Source organism: Panicum virgatum, chromosome 2K, assembly GCF_016808335.1.
Source record: "Panicum virgatum strain AP13 chromosome 2K, P.virgatum_v5, whole genome shotgun sequence".
In the NCBI taxonomy this organism is placed as follows: Eukaryota; Viridiplantae; Streptophyta; class Magnoliopsida; order Poales; family Poaceae; genus Panicum; species Panicum virgatum.
Window position 1 is genome coordinate 34,140,087 of NC_053137.1, and position 21,174 is coordinate 34,161,260.

A 21,174-nucleotide genomic window follows, 5' to 3' on the forward strand; every position below is an offset into this window, starting at 1 on the left:
ATGCCGAATAATTCTAACTTTGTTGCACAAAAGCCAAATGATCCTTATTATAACCAAATTCTTGAAAAACATAAGAGAGATTTGGCTATTATGTTTAAAGAAACTTTCGGCGTAGAACTTAAAGACAAAACTCTTGTGTGTCAAAAACCTTATTCTGAGAGTTTTGATGCTATACCATATCCTCACAATTTTAAAGTGCCAATACCATAGTAGAACTACATGGGAGCATGTTAGCCATTTTAATGCCCAAATGGGTATTCATGGTAGTCTTGATCATCCAAAAATTAGAATATTCCCTTTGTCATTGTCTGGTACTGCTTTCTCATGGTTTTCAGCATTATCTCCTAATTGTATACATACATGATCTCAATTATAGTGTAAATTTCATGAGCATTTTTATAATGGTGATAATGAATTGAGGCTATGTCATTTAGCATCGCTTAAGCAAAAGCTTGATGAGCCTATTGCCGAATACATTAAAAGGTTTAGAGATACAAAAAACCAATGTTATAGCTTGATTATTTTTGAAAAGGATGTTGCTGAATTAGCTCTTTGATTAAAAAAAACTAGAAGGGTATGAGTTCTTAACCATTAACCAAGTGCTGCAAAGGGCTTTGGCTCAAGAAAGCTGAAGTAAAGATTCTAAACCTAAAACTGATCATCTTGGTATGCATGTTCTACATGGTGATTCTTCAGACGATAAGAGTAATGATGTTTATGCTGCTAGATTCGTATGGTCATCTAACGATAAGCCAAGCACTAGTGTTTCTCTAAAGCCGATTCCCAAAAATTGGCATGATGAAATTAAATTTACTTTTGATATGTCTAAGTGTGATATGATCTTTGATTAGTTAGCAAGGCCTGGGAAGATTAAATTTTCTCACACAATTCCATCAATGGATGAGTTGAAATGGCATGCTTATTGTAAATTTTTTAATACCTTCTCTCATGCTACTAAGGATTGCAATATTCTTCGTGTAGACAAATACAATCATTCATAAATGAAGGACGATTGGGTTGTTCCTACAATGCAAGTTGATAAAGATCATTTTCCATGCATACACTTGAGTTGATGAATCCAAAAGTGTTGATTCAGCTGGACCAAGCAGATAAAGCCAAAGGAAAAATGCGATAATTGGTGAAGAATGGCCTACAAATTTAGAGAAATTTACAAAAGTATCACCAGGAAAGACCCCTCAATCTTCATTAAAGACTTCGATACTCGGGGGGCAAGACAGAAACAAAGGTGCCGGTTCTACACGAACCAGTCTGACTGGTTGTAGGACCGGCCTAACCAGTCACCCTAGGAATTCTAAGAACAAATCCCAATGTAAGAATACAGTAAAGCCGAGTTTCGAAGAACACATGGCCAAATATGAGAAGAAAAGGGCTATTCATAAGTAGAAGAATCAGCCGAATACAGTTAAAAGCACAAAGTCGTCACCAAAACCTCGAGAGCAACCTGATTCTTACCTACATCAAGGTAATAGTGCCACAATACTCATTGTTTGGATCAGTTACTCTAAGATTTTGGTCATATCCTTGCTATTATTGACCGTTGGATTATGGTAGAATGCATATGCAATTATATATCATTCAATATCCTTCTACATATCCAAATTGTGATTCCTCACAAAGGCCGGTTATTGCTAATAATAATCTGGTCAAAACCGAGCTTGTTGACAGTAAAGCGGGTGAGAAGAGCGAAGCAAAATTCAAAATATTTACAGTCGAGTTGGGGTCCCTCAGGCTTATCTCATACTCAAAAAAGAAAGTTGCAACGATTGCACAAGCGAGAATCATTGGGGAATCAATCTGATACAAAACCAGCAAGGTCTGCACCAGTCAGGAAAGAGTGGAGGCCAAAAAAACAAGGCAATTTTATCATCAACATGAGCAAAATCAAGTTGTATGGCTGATAATATCTATCGGCCTTAAAACAAATATATGGCCGATAAATTGATCATCATCGTCCTTAGTAAATTTTGGTCCGAAGGTTTATTTTTTTGGCATGCAATCTTTGCCAAAAAATAGGGGTCATATGTTGACGACCAAAATTAGCACGGCTATGCACACTGGTCTGACTGGACCGGTTTGTTTTGTGTGACATAATCAAAATATATATATTATTTCACTATTGTATAGCTCTTATCGAGATGATCAAAATGCATATATGGAACGTCCAATTTGGATATCGGATGAGAGAGTTGTGACTTCGGGAAGACTTGACCTAGACCTGGACCGGTGGACAAGTCAGACCGGTTGGCTAGGGCGGTCAGACCGGTCCAGACAACCCAGTCCGAGTTAAGACTTGTATTTTGATATGAAATTAATTAGGGTTTGCTCTCTAATGGGGCAAAATCTTCTATCCCTATAAATATAAAGAGTACAGCCGATTGAGGGCATCTAATCGATCAAAAAACTTATCAATCTATTTGTTTTCATCACTTTTTGTCTTTTTCAAATCCTAGCTCTTCCAACTCCGTATCTATTGTTCTTCCTTCATCTCAAGGATGCTTGAAGGCATTGTAGGTGGCCTGGCAACTCTAGAACAATCCTACATGCACTTGCCCATATAGGATCCTTCCTGGGTGTGTTCGTTGGATCTTTGACAGCCTCTCGACGAAGACCGGTCTGACTAGACTTCCTGACTAGTCTGACCGGACTTGAGCGGTGGCGCAGCAACGCGTGCCTCTGCTCGCTGCACGTGGTAGTGCTCTCGGGTGTTGGTCCTGAATTTGAGCCAACAGGGAGCAGGAGGGGAGGAATGGGGGAGATCTGAGAAATGTGAGAGCAGGGATCGAATGAGCTGCCCAGCTGGTGGTGCGAAGGGCGAGAAAGGCGGCGGCGGGAGAGAGGGAGAGAGAGAGAGGATGTGACCGGACTCTCCATCATATTTTATAAAATGTTTGGGTCCAAAAATCATCAGGGACGCATTTACCGGATCCGCGTCACCAAAGGGTACTGATATAGGTGATGCAGATGGACAGTAAGTGTCACCAATATTATGCTTAACATAGGTGATGAATTTTAATTCAAACGCATCATCTATATTGTTATACAACCGTGATGCTGATGAACAGAACGCGACACCTATGGGTGGTGTGGACATTGGTGACACGTTTTTATAAACCGTGTCTACGATATACGCAAATCAGTGACGACGTATTTCATTCGGGAAGCAAACATATAGACGACGTGTCTGGTTACGAAGGGTCAACAATATCACATAGGTGACACTGCTCAATTATGTGTCACTGAATGAATAGGATGTTTTCTTTGTTTTATTTTGGAATAGTGTGACGTTGGCCTATTCTAGCCACCGATTAAGGAAATAATATATATCCACATAGTTATACGAACAATCTATAGATTACATTGTCTCTGAATCCATGTCTCAGCAGTTCGCATCAGTCGCGGATAGAGAAGGGACAATGCAAAAATAAAGACTTTGGAGGGGAATCGTATAATAAGCATAAGCAGCGACAGATTAACCACTCAATCTCTAAAGAATCTCGTCAGTGGTCACTAAATAGCCATTACTAGGCCAACATTCTGATTTTATTAGCATTCAATGAGATCGCCTTTTTCATCCATATATAGCAACCCGTCACTGAAGATCCCAGATTTTATTTTATAGCTGAAAAAGGCCTTTATTATCTCCTTTCAGGAATGACATGCGTACGTGAATGAAAAAAGGTGCCTTAGGGATTCTGTTGGTATGGTTTGTTATGGTGGAACCAATTCATCCAGATTCTGAGTTAATAGAAATCTTTTTTCAGGATTTTTTTTAGATTACACAGTACAACTCAGACACTCACAACGCACGCACACTCACCCCTATGAACACACGTACGCAAATCCTACCCCTATGAGCATCTTCGAAGACTGAGCCGGCAAATCCTCGAGATTGACGAAGTCACCACAGGCGCATCGCTGTCGACGAGAACGTCGCGCTACCATTGAATGCACAACGCCGTTAAATCCCAGAATATTTGCTCCCATGGGGAGTCGAACCCAACATTCGACAATCTTGAGATCTATCGATGAGGCGTCTATGGTGACTTTATCAATTTCGAAATCTCAACATCAATACATCGTAGAGTTGTTAGAGCTAACAACATTCTCTTCGTACAATGCCATCGAAAGGAATATACCATAGACAGATTGCAAAGGATGAGGTTGCAAATATGTTAGTCGCCAAAATATAAAAAAAATCAAAGCATGCCTCCTCTAAATATATGCATTTAGTATATGATTCACCTGCCAAGTGTATGTGCATTGTTTTGGGGAGTGTCTACACATCATTCAGGTTTATTCTCTGTTGTCAATCACTTTTTAGATCAATGAGATAATAGCACATCAAATGAATAAGTAAAATGAAAACTAAGTGACAGATCAAGAAACAAGGAAAAAAGAATAAAAATGAGTGATAACCAATAAAGAAATCACTCAAATTTTGAGATCCCATCTGGTTAGATGTTATGGAACGTTTCTATTCACGTGACCCAGACTTGGTCTCAACCAAAGAAATCTCCGAGTGATTGGATCCTTATGCAGATAGCGGTGGTGCCACTGAAGTTGGAGTGGATCTAGAGACTTTTATCAGGGTGAACTGACCCTGATAAAATCCTGCAATTTCTTAGCTAAGTATCATCTAACGTTTCCACCAAAAATTTTGGTTTGATCCAACGTATATCATCGACGGGTGAGTCCCAAGTGTATACAATAAGAACCAAACAACAACACTAATTATAACCAAAACGGATTCGAATATAATAAGAACCTAAAAATACAACAAAATTTGCATCGAAAAACCCATCAAAGAAAAAAAAACCTACCGCGACCTGTACAGATATTCTGACCATGGCGACGCATGGGCATATTTTTTAGTCATTTATAAATTTGACACCATATATGGTTCTATTGTTGCCGACCCCGATGTCGTTCCCAACTGGCTTTGCCCCTGGTTGCAGTCCAAGTAAGCATGGAGCTTGAACTCCATGTCTATGGAGTATGACTCAAACTAGGTGGCAAGGGCGTCCCGCCACTCCGATCCATCAGTAGCTGCGCCAATGACGACAGTGACGAGGAGCGGCCATCGCTGCCAACGACAACAACATGCTGCTGAACGCTGGCTCGTGATCGCTGGAGCGCACTTAGGAAGAGCACGTTCTAGTGCTGAGATTCATGAAGGGGAGGTGCTCCCTCAACATCTTGCCGACGAGCTGTGCCCAAAAACCAGCCATGGCCGTCAAAGAAACCACATGTCGCTGAAGAAGAAAAAGGTTTAAAAAAATATCAGCATTATATGGATTGATGAGGTTTAGATTGTTTTGCATTGCTAACAATTACAGTATACTCCTTTCAGCCCTAAAATGATTGTTGTTTTAGCCTTTAAATCTTTATCCCACAAAGAGTAATCCATCCAATTAATGTAATGCCAAGCACCAAGAAAAAATTGTATAAAAACGAATCAAATGCTTAGTAAATTCTACTTTTCTAGCTCCAATGCATATGCATTTATTGAGAATCTAGAAAACCAAATATACAGAAGCAGCAAGATCATTTCTTAAGATGAGTAATGTGTCTAAAATTTCTATAAGAACAATCTTTTTAGGATGAAGGGAGTAAGAGCTCTTGCCAATGCATGAAAAAAAAGACAAGAAAAGGTCTATAAGATTAAGGGGCAAAATGGAATCAAACATCAATCTGAGTTTGTGACTCTTATATGATGTAATAAACAATAAGCTCTAACATATCCAAAAACTGTAGGGAACCCAAAATGACTAGGAACGATCCCCACCGGAAGGAATATTTTTTCTCTAAAATACGCAGGAGAGCTACGCATCTTTGTATTTTTTTAAAGAAAATACACATCCCTTAGGGTGCCTATGCATCTTTGTATTAAGAAGAAGAAAAGGATGGACATCCGCAAAGACAGTTTAGGTTACAAGCAAACGTAAAACAGGCGGAACAAACACATAGACACAGGCACAGATGTGCTAACTACTCATGTCTTAAACGACCGAGGTGCAGCGCTCCTGCTGAAAACCAACCAGAGGTCACAATCTGCAATGCAAAACATAGTATCTCACACAACCTAATGCACAGATCTTGACTAAATCACAGCCACATAAATCTGAGTGAAAAAGAAACAAGAAAACACTTGAGAGATGAATAGAAAAACCGTTGTTTCTTTACAACAATTATGAAGGTAACCCTATAGCTTGTGCTCATACTGTACATAATAAATGACACTGGTTCCTTTTAGGACCGAATACTATACATTTTTTGCAATTTGGTACTTTTCTAAAACAGTTTCTTACAAACGAACCCTTAGGAAAACTAATTTCAAAAAACAACCCTTGATCACAAGAATTTGGAGCTCTCTATATATACAATGTAGGATCAATGTCCACTTTCATGATGATCAACGTGACATTGTGACAATACAGACGTGATGGCGGCCTGTCTTGTTGAATTACCAAACTACCCTCGATCCAGAGAGGGCTTCCCGGCCTGCTCCCTTGTATAAATATGGCAGCCAACAATGCGTAGCCCCAGATCAATGAGCCTCATATATATTCGTGTATTGACAGCAGACAATACCAAGCTAGCTTTGTATTCTTGTGCGCCTCTGCAGCTGTCGAGCGAGCGAGGTTGCTGGCCATGGCTGCCATCGTCCACGAGGAGGCTCCTCCATTGACGCACGCGGAGAACGAAGAGTTCCTTCGCGTCCTTAGGGACGTCAGGCAATGGTACTGTGGTGGCCGTGCATCTTTCTGAACAGAGCTAGATATGAGCTAGTTACGGAGCTCTCCCACGGCCATGGGCATGCAGGGTGGGGCGAGAGCCTCCGGAGAAGGTGGAGGTCGTGTTCGACGGCGTGAGCGTCGAGGCCGAGGAGCGCGTCGGTCGGAGGGCGCTGCCAACGCTGCCGAACGCCGTCTTCAACGCCGTCAAGGTACGTGAGGCACTCTGTCGTAGAGTATGCACGCACTTGCCAACGACGCCTCCATTTTTCAGAAAAAGACCATTTGCAGGTGTACATCATCCGGCAAAATTTCTCCCAAAAAACCGTCCAGATTCAGACTTGGCCGAATTTTATGAGATAAAGAAACTCGACATAGTAACAAAAGATTTTGTAGAAATCAGCAAATAAAATGAGGATAAAATATATCTATGGCCTAAGGCATCGCAGCATCCTTTCACTGCGGTTACAAGAATCCAGAACAACATCTGCAACAAAATTTGATTGGAAAACCGAAAATTCTGCAGGATGAGCGGAAAAACCTTCGGCTATTTTTATATGTTCATATTTTTACCACCGTGATGTGAACAAGTAGCGGGATAACTGGGAACCAAAACGAGCGCATATGGTTATAGAAAAAAAACAGCAAATATGGATGGAAAGGCGATGGAAACGGACCGTCAACGGTAAGAGCAGACTTGTTGGGGAAGCAGGAGCAAGCTGGATCGACCAAAGGGCAGAGAAGAAGGTTTGGAGGAAGAGCAGAGGAAGTGGACGGATGTGGAAAGCACCATTCACCTGGACAAAAGAAAAATCTTTATGTCAGACAAGAGTGTCCAATTCCCTATTTTATTTTGTTGGAATATAAGTGAATTGTCCATCTCATCAATATGGTATCAAAGCTAAAGGTCTCAAGTTCAAATCCTAGTTAGCGCAATTAAATAAAATATAATTGCTGCTCATTCCTATTCCTCGTCTGAGGCCTGAGGGAGCCTCCACGTGAGGGGTGTGTTGAAATATAAGTGAATTGTCTACCACTCCCTATGAGCTTAAGCTTTTTGTTGAACTGGTTGGTGCATGCAACTCAATATATTTGGTCCATATGTATGAGGAAAATTTTCATACCCGGAGCTATTAGAATTTTGAATGCTTGCATCAGTTTGAGACTCCGACTGGTTGGTGCATGCAACTCTCCGTATGTACGAGGAAAATTTTCATGTCCGGAGCTGTTAGAATTTTGAATGGTTGCATCAGTTTGAGACGGTTAACTTATGGAAGGTTAAAAGTTGCAGCAATTTGTGATGGTTGCTGTCCTAAATTTGGATACCTCTTAGGATTAGTGAAAAAAATGGCAGATAAAATAAATTGAAAAAATAGTTTTTTTTATCTTTGCCTCTAGTTTGGAGTGCAATTGTGGTTTTTTTCCTTATTGTTTAACTTTGTGATTTTTCATCTTACTTTTCACAAGTCAACGCAATTTTTCTCTTAGTCTGCACATTTGCCCATATTTTGACCATCGAAAAGGGATAAAATAGCATTGACTTGTGAATAGTAAAGTTAAAATCGCAAAGTTAAAAAAAAGTCCAAATTACTCCCTTTAAGTAAGGCCAAAGTCCGGATAACCCCATTATCTATCTCTTGGTTCAATTTTGCCCCTAAACTATGTCATTTAGTTAAGGATAAATTGAACCAAGAAATAATTAAGAAGGTAAAATGACACAAGAAATAGTTTAGAGGGTCATCCGGATTTCAACTAAACTTTACGGGAGTAATCTGGACTTTAAATTATAGGAAAAAAACACAAATATCCGAAATTAACAATGAAGACAAGAGATATCACTCAAAACAAAGCTTTATGTATGCATGACAGTTAAATAGAAATGCATTCGCATGTTTAATTACTTTAGAAGTTCAAATAACTAATTAATCACCGGGGCATTTAGAAACATATGTGTATGTGCAAAACTAAAAGCTATTTTCTTGTGCAGGCTATAGTAGATTCTATGAACACGTGTGCAACGCAAAAAGGAACATTCAAGATAATAAATGAAGTGAGTGGAACAATAAGACCATCCAGGTATAATTACATGATCCACTATCAAAATTTCTTTTCAAATATAATATACACTGTGTTTAAACATTAAAATGGCACATAGCAAGAAATATTTCTGCACAGGCAAGCATTGATGTGGGTTATGTCGAAATTGATAGCAGCGAGTTCTTTCTCCTGTTCTGACCAGAATGACACTTGTTCTTGGAGCACCTGGATCTGGAAAGACGACCTTCTTAAGGGCACTGGCAGGAAAATTAGATTCTTCTTTGAAGGTAAATCGAATTTTGCAGCAACTTCATTCCTGAAAATCAGTGTAAATAGCAGAACAAGTAACAGATGGTGACACACATATATATAACATTGATAATGAAAACCATGTGTGCATATCATTGGTATCATGTTATTTCTTGCTTACAGTTGCAGGGAAAGGTATTCTACAATGGGAAATCAAGACCTTCTACACCACACTACCTTTGTTCTTATGTCAGTCAACATGATCTCCATCACGCTGAGATGACAGTGAGAGAGATAATTAATTTCTCTTCCAACCTGCTTGGATCAAACAATGAGTTTGGTATGATATTATTCTTCTTGTATTTTTTTGGTATAATAAAAAGCGTACTTCCTATTTTCTAAGGTAGATGGCATGACTGCCTTCTGAAGTTTAAAGGATAAATGGGACACAAAGGCCCAAACCTCAATATTCATCCTCAAACAATTGGATGAATCCATGTATACTAACGCAAACTTACTTTTTGCTGCGTAGAGATACTGGGAGATGCAATAGAAAGAAATACAGATACTAATAAAGTGTACAAGGAACTTTTTTCTAAGGTGCAACTTAGTCATATTATTCTATAAAGTTAATCTTGTTTAGGTTTAACGATATCTAAGATGCCTTTCTTGTAGGCAACCAAGCTCGGAAGCAAGGGAAGCAACCTAAAAACTAATTATATTATCAAGGTATTGTTGACACAGAATCGCGCCAACACACTCGAATGCGTTAGAACGCGCGAACGATCGTCAAAACAATCAACACCCGCGAAACCCTGGGCGGACCGGTCTGACCGGTACCGCCGACCGGTCTAACAGGTGCCTATAAGTCGTCTCCGCATCAATAAGTCGTCGGCTTAAATATATAATAATATATTCCTTCCCTTCGGTCTCTTGAATCAAAACAGCCCCAATAACCTTGTCTTCAGCAGCCACATAAAGTCTGAAAGGTACTCCTCTCCTAGGTGCTTCGAGTATGGGTGGTGAAGACAAATAAATCTTGATCTTCTCAAATACTTCTTGCTGTTTTGCCCCCAAGTAAATTCGGTTTCATCTTTTAACTGAAGAATAGGAGTAAAAGCATCGATCTTCCCAGACAAGTTAGATATAAATCTTCTCAAGAAATTTACCTTCCCAAGAACTTCTATAAATCCTTCTTGCATGTAGGGGCTTCAACCTTCTTCATGGCTTCAACTCTCTTAGGATCAATCTCTATTCCCTTCTCATGAATAATGAAACCAAGAAACTTTCCAGCCGATACACCAAAAGCACATTTGAGTGGATTCATCTTTAAACCATACCGGCGCATCCTTTCAAGAGCAATTCTTAAATCGGCTAAATGATGATCTAAACCGGCCGATTTAATGACAATATCATCAATGTACACTTCCAAGATGACACCAATCAAATCATGAAAGATTAAATTCATAGCTCTTTGATAAGTAGCACCCGCATTTTTCAAACCAAAAGTCATAACCACCCACTCAAATAAGCCGACAAATCCCGGACATCTAAAGGCCGTTTTAGATATATCTTCTTCGGCCATGAATATTTGATTGTAACCGGCGTTACCATCAAGAAAACTAATGACACGATGTCCGGAAGCCTCATTAATCAACATATCAGCTATAGGCATAGGATATTCATCCTTGGGAGTAGCTTTATTAAAATCTCTAAAATCAATGCACACTCTAATTTTCCCCGAATCCTTTTTCTCAACAGGCACAATATTAGAGATCCAATCAGCATAACGACAAGACCGAATAAATCCAGCATCAAGTAAACGATTAATTTCAGTTTTAATTTGGTCATAAATAATGGGATTGAAACGCCTAACCGGTTGTTTATATGGTCTAAAATCGGCTTTAATAGGTAAACGATGCTCAACAAGATCACGACTCAAACCAGGCATCTCATGATACTCCCAAGCAAAGCAATCGATGTATTCCTTTAATAAATTAACCAAATCGGCTTTATATTCAGCCGATAAATTTTTGTTTACAAAGGTCGGCCTAGGAATAGTTCCATCACCAATGTCTACCTTTTCTAAAGGATCGGCCGATGTAAACCCTTGTCCCAGCTTATCTAGATCACCAGAATCTTCAATGGCTTCAGACATATCGTTCGTACGCGCCCGATATTGATCTAGCCTCTGCTGTAGCCATTCTGCGTTAGACCGGTCTGACCGGTCGGGGTGTACGGTTTGACCGGTCGGCCCTGTGCGCCGAACAGAACAGGACCGGTCTGACCGGTCGGCACTGGCGGTCTGACCGGTCGCCTCTGGAATTTCTGTTGTACTCATCTGATTTACATTAAATATTTAGCCGATTATTCATCAGCTTTAGCACAGCAGAAACAAAGCCATCTTTAGTGCAACTGATCAAATCATAATCGGACAAATCCATGCCTGATAAACACTTGACGTTGTCGTGTGCACTAATAGAATCCGAATTGGCCAAAGCAACAAAGGATGAAGTGTCCCCATGGACAATCTCAACCTCATCGCCGATCCACTGAACAAGAAACTGATGCAAGGTAGAAGGAACACACTGATTTGCATGAATCCAATCCCTCCCAAGAATCAAATTGTAGTTACCTTGCACTTCCGTGACGAAGAAAGCTGTAGCAAGCATCTTACTTCCAATGGTGAGCTCCATGGAAGCAACTCCTTTGGTGCTAAGGGGCTCGCTCCCTCCAACACCACTGACCATCATGTTTGTCTTGATCAAGTCCTCGTCCTGGCCACCGAGCTTCTTGTACAGCGAGTAGGGCATAAGATTTACAATGGCCCCACCATCTATTAGCATGCGAGTCACCGGCTTCCCATTGATGTGTCCCCTCATATAAAGAGCCCTCAGATGATTGTCTTTCTCGCTTGGCTTCTGGAACACAGCTTCACGGGGCCCAAACTGAAGATGAGCCAAATCCTCCTCCGGAACCATGAAGTAATCCAAAGATAAGTGCACCACATTGATCTCCATATTGGTGCGCTCTGGAGACGCTTCGTAGTCTACCAACTCTTCGTCTTCTGATGTCGGAGGAACTGCTGGGGCTTCATCAACAGAAGAAACCGAAACGGGCGGCGCCGATTCGGCTGTTGCCTCTGTACTGGGCTCGACCGGTCTGACCGATTGGTCAGAGCGGTCTGACCGGTTTGACCGATTGGTCAGAGCGGTCTGACCGGTCTGTCTGACCGGTCTGACCGGTCGGTTGCGGCGTTCCGACCAGTCTGGCTAGCTGGTCAGCTGTCTTAGCCTTCCACACCTTGCCTTGAGGGAACATAGGCCTGTATCTGTTGAACTCCTCATCCCTCATCTTCTTCTTCTCCTGTTCCTTCTTTTCTTTGTTGCGGAGGCGCTGCAATTTCCTTTTTTGCGTATGAGTTAATCCCGAAGGGCACCATCTAGGCTGATGGTACTTATCTGTTGCACCCCTGCTGCTACCGGCCTCATGATCATTGGCCATGACCGGCTTTTGTGAAGGAACATCAACCGATGTATCTATATCCATCGGTTTCTTGCCCGTATCTTTTATGGGCACTTTGATTTCACCGATTTGAACAACATCGGCTTTGGACTTTTCTGAATCAGCCACAGTCTTCTGCTCCTCCCTCTTTTCTTTGACGCAATATTCAAACTTCGGAACAGGAGCTTGACCCGGCCTCTGATGAGACCGGTCTGACTGGTCGGCATGGACCGGTCTGACCGGTGCAACCTGCTGCACAGGACCAGATTGGCGCGGTCCCAATCGGTCATGTACTGGCACCCTGGAGCTTTCCCCTTGATAATGTGGAGGATAAGGCATCGGGAAACACTGCATCCATACCCCCCCATGCTCCCATGCCGGTTTCGTTGCATTGGAAGCCGGTGGCATCCACAGCATGGTAGCATACATCTTCTGAGGAGGATATAATGTAACAACATCACCTCTGCGCCTGCTAGACTCCCTCCTTGGGGATGCTGGACGATCTTGGCGCGGCGGTGAACGCGGTCTCTTTTTTAGTGGCCGATCATTTTGAACGGCCTTTGCGTACTTGTTCAACAACTGGTTGAAGGTAGGCTTCTGATTAGCAGCTCTTCCCTGCACCTTCACCTCATTGGTCTTCCAAGTACCCACTTTCGGATGTTTTGGCTTGAAAGTCCGGGGACGGTCACTAGGGCGGTCTGACCGGTTGGATGAACCGGTCTGACCGGTCGGACCGGTCTGAAACACCGGTCTGATTGGTCGTGCCTGATCAGCAGACCGATTTTCTGGTGGAGAGCTTCCTTGCCCCCCGAGTCTGGGATTCTTGACAATGATCTTCAGAGTACTCTTGCCATCATCAGTCTTCTCTTTAATAACTTCTCGGGCAAGGATCTTATCACTTGTATTCATCGGTCTTGGATCACCGATGACAACATGCTTCCCCTTAGCTCCTTCGGCTTGTTCCGGCCGAATGAGCACCTTTGGATTGTTCAATTCCAGCGTATGAACAGGGAAAGGAGCCTTGTCAATTTGCATCTCCGAAAGTACCAATCGTCCTTCATTAATGGCCGATTGTACCTGTCGACGAAAAACATTACAATCAGTAGTAGCATGAGATGTAGAGTTATGCCACTTACAATATGCATGTCGCTTGAGCTCGTCGGGAGATGGAATAGCATGTGACAATCGGATGTTACAATTTTTAAGTAATTCATCAAAAATCCAATCGCATTTAGAAACATCAAAAGTAAATTTCAGCTCCTATTGCCGATTCTTTTGAATCGGTTTGAGAGACGGAACTGAACCGGGTTTGGCCTTCGATGGCCAAACAAATTCAGCAGCATATACTTCTTTATTCTCATCATCCGAATTATCCGAATCACGATCAATAATGTGCGTGTTGGACCGATGAGGCTTGAAAGTATCTTTGGCATTTTTAAGCTTAAATTCTAAACCCATGACTTTGACTTGCAAGAAATTCACAGTATGATATTCAAAGCCCTCGAGTTTATCTTTCAAATAAGAACGTAAACCATTAAACGCCAAATCCGCCAAATCTTTTTCGGAAATCGTCAAACTAAAACACCGATTTTTAATTTCTTTAAATCTTTTGAAATAATCCGAAGAAGATTCATCACGTCCTTGCTTAATCGATGTTAAGTCTAACAATTTCGCTTCGGTTTCCCCACTAAAAAAGTGATCATGAAACTTATACTCCAACTGAGCCCAATTGCGAATAGAATTAGGAGCAAGCGAGGAAAACCAAGAGAAAGCCGTTCCAGTCAAAGATAAAGAAAATAAACGCACACGCAAAGCATCATTGAAACCGGCTTCTCCTAATTGCAAGACATATTGACTAACGTGTTCCCGAGTTGTACGAGAATCATCACCATTAAATTTTGTAAACTCAGGAATACGCCAACCAGCAGGAAAAGGAGTAAAATCAAACTCAGCAGGATAAGGTTTTTGATATAAACGTGTAGTACCCAGATCCACCCCAAGCTTACTCTTAATCGCATTGGCCAGATCTTCTTTGAACTTAATAAGATCGGCCTGATAGTGCTGGCTGGTATAAAACTCAGAAAAATGATGTGCATTAGGGTTTCCATGCACCATCGTCTGTGAAGAAGTTGGGATCGATCCTTGGTTAGGTCCAGATCCTCGTGGCCCTCCCACTACAGTAGTAGTGCGAGGCGGCGTATACAGCAACAACTCATTAGTTCGGCTAGGGGCAGCCGAACCAGAAATTGTCTCGAGAGGCGTCGGCGACGGCACTGAGTAACCGGTCTGACCGGTCTGGTAACTGGTCTGACCGGTCGTACCGGTCTGATCGGTCTGTGGGACCGGTCCGACCGGTGCTGTGTGCACGGTCGACGGTGGCGGGGGTTTGCCCTGAGAACGAGTTCGGCGGCATACCATAGAGTGGTTCAGATGTGAACTCAGGGGTAGCCGAACTCGGATCTGATGAGTTAGGATCTGACATGGGTTGTTTACCTTTAAGCGCATCAACATCACTACTCAATTTAATTAGAATATCACCCATAGTGGCTTGTGCAGCAACAATCTTTTGATCCATCATGGATGACATTCTATGAAACATATCAGAGGGAGAGAGGCTTACATTGGAGATCTCTTCAACCTTATCCTTGCTAAGCTTGAGAGATGGCAGTACGAACTCTTCCACTCCCTTGACGAGGCCACCACGATCCTTCTTGAAGCCCTTCAAGAATTGTGCCTTGACGTGCTCCTCCACAAGAAGGTAGGCCTTGCGCTCTTCTTCGGTGAGCTCCTCCATTGTAGCCGTGATGATGTTTTCCTTGTCGATCTCTGAAGAGCCCATCTTCTTCAAGGAGTAGATTAGATCGGTTTTAAAACCAGATTAATCTCTCCCCAGCGGAGTCGCCAAAAAGTGTGTTGACACAGAATCGCGCCAACACACTCGAATGCGCTAGAACGCGTGAACGATCGTCAAAACGATCAACACCCGCGAAACCCTGGGCGGACCGGTCTGACCGGTACCACCGACCGGTCCGACTAGTGCAGGCAGGGGCTCACTGGAAACCTAGAACAGCGAGCTCGGGAGGGACCCCATCGGAGCTCGTGATCGTAGGGTTGCTCTAAGGTCGGCAGGCCACTCAGAACGTCTTCAAACGCCGCTGGGACGAAGGAAGAAAGCAATCTAGGGTTGGAAAAGGCTAGGGTTTGAGAGATAAAAGTAATGCGATTTTTTGTATTGATTTGATTGGGAATAACCTCAATCAGCCTTAGCCTTTATATTTATAGGCCGGGGAAGACGTACCCCTTCAAGAGTAGGATTACATGAGGTCTCTTTACAAAAACCCTAATTCTACTCGGACTGTATAGACCAGACCGGTCAGACCGGTCGGCCTCAGCAGGTGCCAAATTTGGCTATCAACAGGTATCATATATGAAAAAAGAATTCAATGTAACTTTGTTCATTATTGCATAAATATTTCCCTGATCCTTAAAGGTTAGTTGACTGGATACAGATTCTTGGCTTGTCTGACTGTGCTGAAACTATAGTAGGGGATGCGCTCCATAGAGGAATTTCCAGGGGCCAGAAAAAGCGAACAACAATCGGTAAGTAAATTCCTTTCAGGAAAAAAGTACTAATATTTCACCTACCCATTTACTGCCACTTTATTATCAAATATTCATATGAGTTTATTATGGTTAGGGATAATTTTCTCATACACATGTACTCCTACAAAAGTGCACTGATTGAAGAATTATTTTATTTCTGTGTTCCCCTAGGCCGGCCGGCCTAGCACATGCACGCGTTGAAGCCAAGCAACCCACACCGACATCAGAAAGAGATCAGAGACGTTCAGGAGAAGGAGGTGGCCATGTGGCCACACTCCTAGGCTAGCCGGCCCAGGACAGGCCGGCCAGCCCGACTCTGCAGCATCTCGTATCCCGGCTTCGCGTGGAAGACAAGCACACCGACCTTACCTGCTTACAACTGACGCCACACGCTTCACCTGCTCAGAACCGACTATGGAGGACTATAAGTAGCACCCTCATCCTCACTTGTGAACACACATCATTTGGAGCTCAATCTCTCTTGCTTTCTAGAGTAGGTTAGTAGTTTGGGAGTTAGAGTCGAGTCAAGCTTGCTCGGGACTCCGGAGTCGTCGGAAGTCTGGTATAGCTCTTGTATCTTTCTTTTGACTTTATTAATACGGGACTCCGGAGTCGTCGGAAGTCTGGTATAGCTCTTGTATCTTTCTTTTGACTTTATTAATATAAGTTATCTTCTCTTCTTTTCTGAGTCAGCTTTACTTTCCGCATTCCTTTATCTTCTCGAGTCTGAGTGTTCAGCTCAAGCGCGAAAGTTGTACCCTTTAGCTTAGGCTGAATTATCTATCTAGTATTCGGGATCTTAACTTATGGGTTTTCTCGCTTGGACTAGAGTAGCTCAAGTTAGTTCTCTAGGTTGAGGGGGATTTCTCTCGAAGACCTCGAGAGAAATCCTAACACTGATCTCGAGCGTGGTGTCTGAATTTGGTGTTAGCTAGAAAGTGTGTTCCACCCCATGGAACCGTTGTGGTAGGCGGCAGGTGGTGACAGCCTTGTCCGTCCCTTGTAGTCCACCACGTTCGGGTGTTTTCATAGCAGTAGCACGACTACAGTTGGACTCCCTTCTCATCTCAGACTGATTCCTTCCCTGAGGCCGCCGAAGTAAGCTCTAGTTTCCCAAAGATTAGTTAGGTGTTTAGTCTGATCTAGATAGGCTAGCTCGATAGTTCAGAAGTGTATCAGGTGTCTTATCTCGCTCGTTGTCCTCCCAGCTGCTACCGCTCTAAGGAGTTGAGCCTCCGTGTGTCACTTGGTCATTGATTGGCCATTTATCTCACCTATATATCTGGCTTACCCCCGTCTAGTTAGTCGGTTGATTAAGCTAGTACTGTTATCATTCAATTTACGATACTCTTTACCATAGTGCTTCCCTGATAAAAATTACGATACCCTGGAATACTCCAAGGTGAAGTGCTGCAGTGGTGATTCTGTGCGCTTGCAGAATTTATATTCTGTGCGCGGATTCATTTCTTTATTCTAACACTAAATTCTACATAATTTGTAATCAACTTGTTGTTTTCACAGTCCAAGACACATGAAGGCATCAAGTTCTCCCAGTTCGTGGGATGTGTTTTGGCCCACAAGGGCATGGCGTCCAAGGTCACCTATAACCTGGACGACCCGCTCTCGGCGTACACCAATTCCTCCATCCACACCCGCATCAATGTGTACACAGAGGATAGAAGGCAGGTCCATGGGCCAGAGTGGGATCCGAGTGCCCACTCTCTTGATGGAGAGATCATCACGAGGTGAGAGGAGGCAAGAAGCATGGCTGGTACTTTATTGGTGACGACACTCTACACACGGCCAATATTCCCACTCTTGCCTAGGTCCGAGTAAGGAGAACGAGCAGTAGCCCGGCCATATGCCCACGATTGTCTAGGACACAGCTCCAAATGCAGGAACTTCAAGTTATTTCTGATTTATTCATCATTCATTCAATTTCTACGTATATTTGCTTTGCGCAAGTGGTGGCACACGATGCGGCGTTACCCGAAGAGAGGAGGATACGACAGCAGGAGACAGCGAGGCAGCAGGCCGAGGTTCAGCAGCAGATGGCCCAAATGTACAATTACATTCAAGGTCTTCCTGTTCATATAGGTCAACCACTACCACCAATGATGTTCACTCCGATTCCGACTCCGGCTCCTGCAACTCCTCCTGTGAGCCACTTGACAACCTTGTAGTTTCATTTCAAGTATTAGAGAATTAGAGAGCATAGAGACTTAAAGACTATTGGAGACTTAGAGAACGTAGAGACCTAGACTCACTTAGAGACGTAGAGAATGTAGAGATTTAGACTCACTTAGAGACTTTGATGAAATTTTGAATGTTTTACATTATAACTTAGAGAGAACTTGATTCTTGTCTCACATGCAATCTATTCTCCTTTCTGCAGAATCAATCGACAGCATTGAATATGCCAGAAATGTCGCCGGGCATCTAACCGACGTTCCCCGCACAACAGTTGTTCCCATCTCAGATCCGCCCACCTCCGTTTGACCCACCTGAGTGATAAACTTTACTTCCTTTGCATTTGTGAACTTGTGGATATGTACTTGTGAACTTGCTGATTTATGTGTCCTAGAATTTGTGGATTTATCTACATCAAGTTCCTGTGATGTTTAACTCAAAAAAAGTTCTTGTGATGCTTGTTGTGATATATGTATAAATGTATAATGCATGTGATACTTGTTGTGATATATGTATAATGTCTGTGATGTCTGTTTGAGTGGGGATCTTTATACATGAAAAAACAATAAAAACAACGATTGTTTGGTCAGTTCATCGTGTGCCTCCTGCACAAAACACAGTGAAGTGACCATTTCTATCCATTCTGGACAACATTTTGATGTGTGCCTACTGCACGGCACACGACAAAGTGACCATTTCTGTCCATTTTGGATAGCACTTTGCCGTGTGCCTCCTGCAAACTTTGTCGTGTGCCTTCTACCTGGCACACACAAAGCCGCCCCCGCGACGTCTGCCGGCTGTCTGCTGGCGCCGTCATTTGCCCCACGCCATTGGTTGCTTTTTTTTCGTGTGCCGCACAAAACACACGACAAAATTCTTTACCGTGTGTGTGATAAAAGGCACATGACAAAGTCCTCTTTGCTGTCAGCCAGACTGCCGTGCTGGCTTTGCTGTGGGCGGTAAACGGCAAATGCTTTGCCGTGTGCTAGAAGGGCTTTGCCTCCTAGTGGTAAACAACCCAATTCCGGTAGTGGCGGTTGTCCATGGTCTACTTCTCCTGAGACGGTTGAGGCATGCAATGGATTAAACTCTAAAATTAAAGAGCTTGAGGACATTAGTTGATGTATCGGACTCATATTGTAGACGATTGGTTTATATTTTTTAATTTTAAATTCCACATAGGTAACGGATATTATTGAGGCCCGCCACCTATATGTTGTTACTAGTAACAATTGTTGTCGATGCTTGTTACCTATATGCTTTATATTCTGTTGCTGGCAACGGGCGTGATTGATGCCCGTTACTAGCATTCTATTACTGACAATGGGCATCATGTTAATGCCAATGTTATTAGTAACGGGCATTTGCTTGTTACCGATGGTGGGTCATTGGTAAATGGTAACCCACCATCGGTAATGTACGCAATGCCCGTTACTAATACTTATCTACTAGGTTCTTTCACGTAGTGTCAGAAATTAATGCCTATTCTGTAGAACCGACCGAAAAATCCAGTCATGAAAATGCGTTGGGGCAGGTCCTGAAAATGGTATGCAGTGATTATTATTAGATAAGGAATCCACGTGCATGATTTGCATACAGGGAATGATATATTTTCCACGTCCATGCGGTCGTTGTTGTTGTTGCTATGCTCAAAAGAGACCTCTAACTGCAACGCAGTATCGCATTAGTACTATAGAGCACGACGGAGACCGGTTCAGAAAAGTAGCCACGACACATGAATCTCATAGATGATGTGGACCCTCAACTACTCCGTACAGGTCATTGGACAATGCAACCAATGACGATTATTAGCCCTAGCTGTGGATTATAGTCGACGTTATCATCATTAATCCCAGGGCGGCACATCCAAATGGTTTTTTAATGAAAGGCACATTGTCCAGCTTTATGGAAATTGTAGCAATTGTTACAATTGGCCGATGCTTTGCTGGGACGCCAGGTCAGGTTCAACCAAAATGCACATGCGACGCTAAAAACATCCACGAAAATAAGTCAGTTCTACTAGGCCTCGTTTGGTTTTTTTAAGTTTCTGTCACATGGAGTATTGAATATTCGGATGTCAATTCGAATATTCAGATGCCAACTTAATATAAAACTAATTGCATAAGTTACAATTAGGGCTCTAGACGAATCTGTTAAGTATAACTAATGCACAATTAGCAGATGGTTACTGTAGCAATTAGTGATCAAATTATGGAGTAATTAGGCTTAATAGATTCGTCTCGTGATTAAGTCATGACTTATGAAATTTGTTTTGCAATAAATTTATATTTGGTACTTCTAATTGGTGTGTAAATAAATAAATATGCCATGTGACGGGACTTATGAGTTAAACTGAAAAAATCAAACGACGCCTCATTAACTAACTCTAAACTACTTATCTGCAGGTTCACACGACACCCTGGGAGTCCAAATTGTTATCATGCGTGATATTCTTATCATCTTAATAACTACTAGGATAGTAGCGCGCTCCGCCGTGCCCAGTTCGAAATGTGGAAAAAAAGAGAAAAAATATGTCTCCCTTATCCTCTTCGTCCTCCCTGCTCTCTCCCCACGCTGTGCGCAGCGTCGCCTCGGAACCACCGCCATCGCCAACCCTCTCCGGGGTGCCGCCGCCCTGCTCGCCTTCTCCCGGCGACCCTCCGCCGTGCCCCGCCTCGTCGCCCGGGCGCCGCCGCCCCGCTCGCCCTCTCCTCCTCTCCTCGCGAACCTCCGCCATGCCCCGCCTCCTCACCCGGGTGAGGCCGCCGCCGTCCCTCCACCCCGCCCCACCTCCTCGCCCGGGTGAGGCCGCCGCCGTCCCTCCACGATGCCCCGC

At 42.9% G+C, this 21,174-nt stretch overlaps 1 protein-coding gene across 1 annotated transcript; it reads left to right on the plus strand.

Moving 5' to 3' along the window:
- The first annotated feature begins 6,583 nt into the window (after positions 1 to 6,583).
- Positions 6,584 to 21,144, plus strand: LOC120695235 (ABC transporter G family member 45-like). Its single transcript, XM_039978529.1, has 9 exons — positions 6,584 to 6,761; positions 6,844 to 6,967; positions 8,743 to 8,831; positions 8,995 to 9,079; positions 9,225 to 9,381; positions 9,574 to 9,641; positions 9,717 to 9,770; positions 16,055 to 16,145; positions 20,744 to 21,144. Exons 1-9 carry the CDS (start codon positions 6,673 to 6,675, stop codon positions 21,142 to 21,144), a joined length of 1,158 nt encoding a protein of 385 aa, XP_039834463.1. The 5' UTR covers positions 6,584 to 6,672.
- The last annotated feature ends 30 nt before the right edge of the window (positions 21,145 to 21,174 follow it).

Coding starts and splice junctions, on each gene's coding strand:
- LOC120695235 (XM_039978529.1), top strand. CDS start 6,673: ATGGCTGCCATCGTCCACGAGGAGGCTCCTCCATTGACGCACGCGGAG. Junction 9,382..9,573: donor TGGATCAAACAATGAGTTTG/GTATGATATTAT, acceptor TTTGCTGCGTAG/AGATACTGGGAGATGCAATA. Junction 9,642..9,716: donor ACAAGGAACTTTTTTCTAAG/GTGCAACTTAGT, acceptor CCTTTCTTGTAG/GCAACCAAGCTCGGAAGCAA.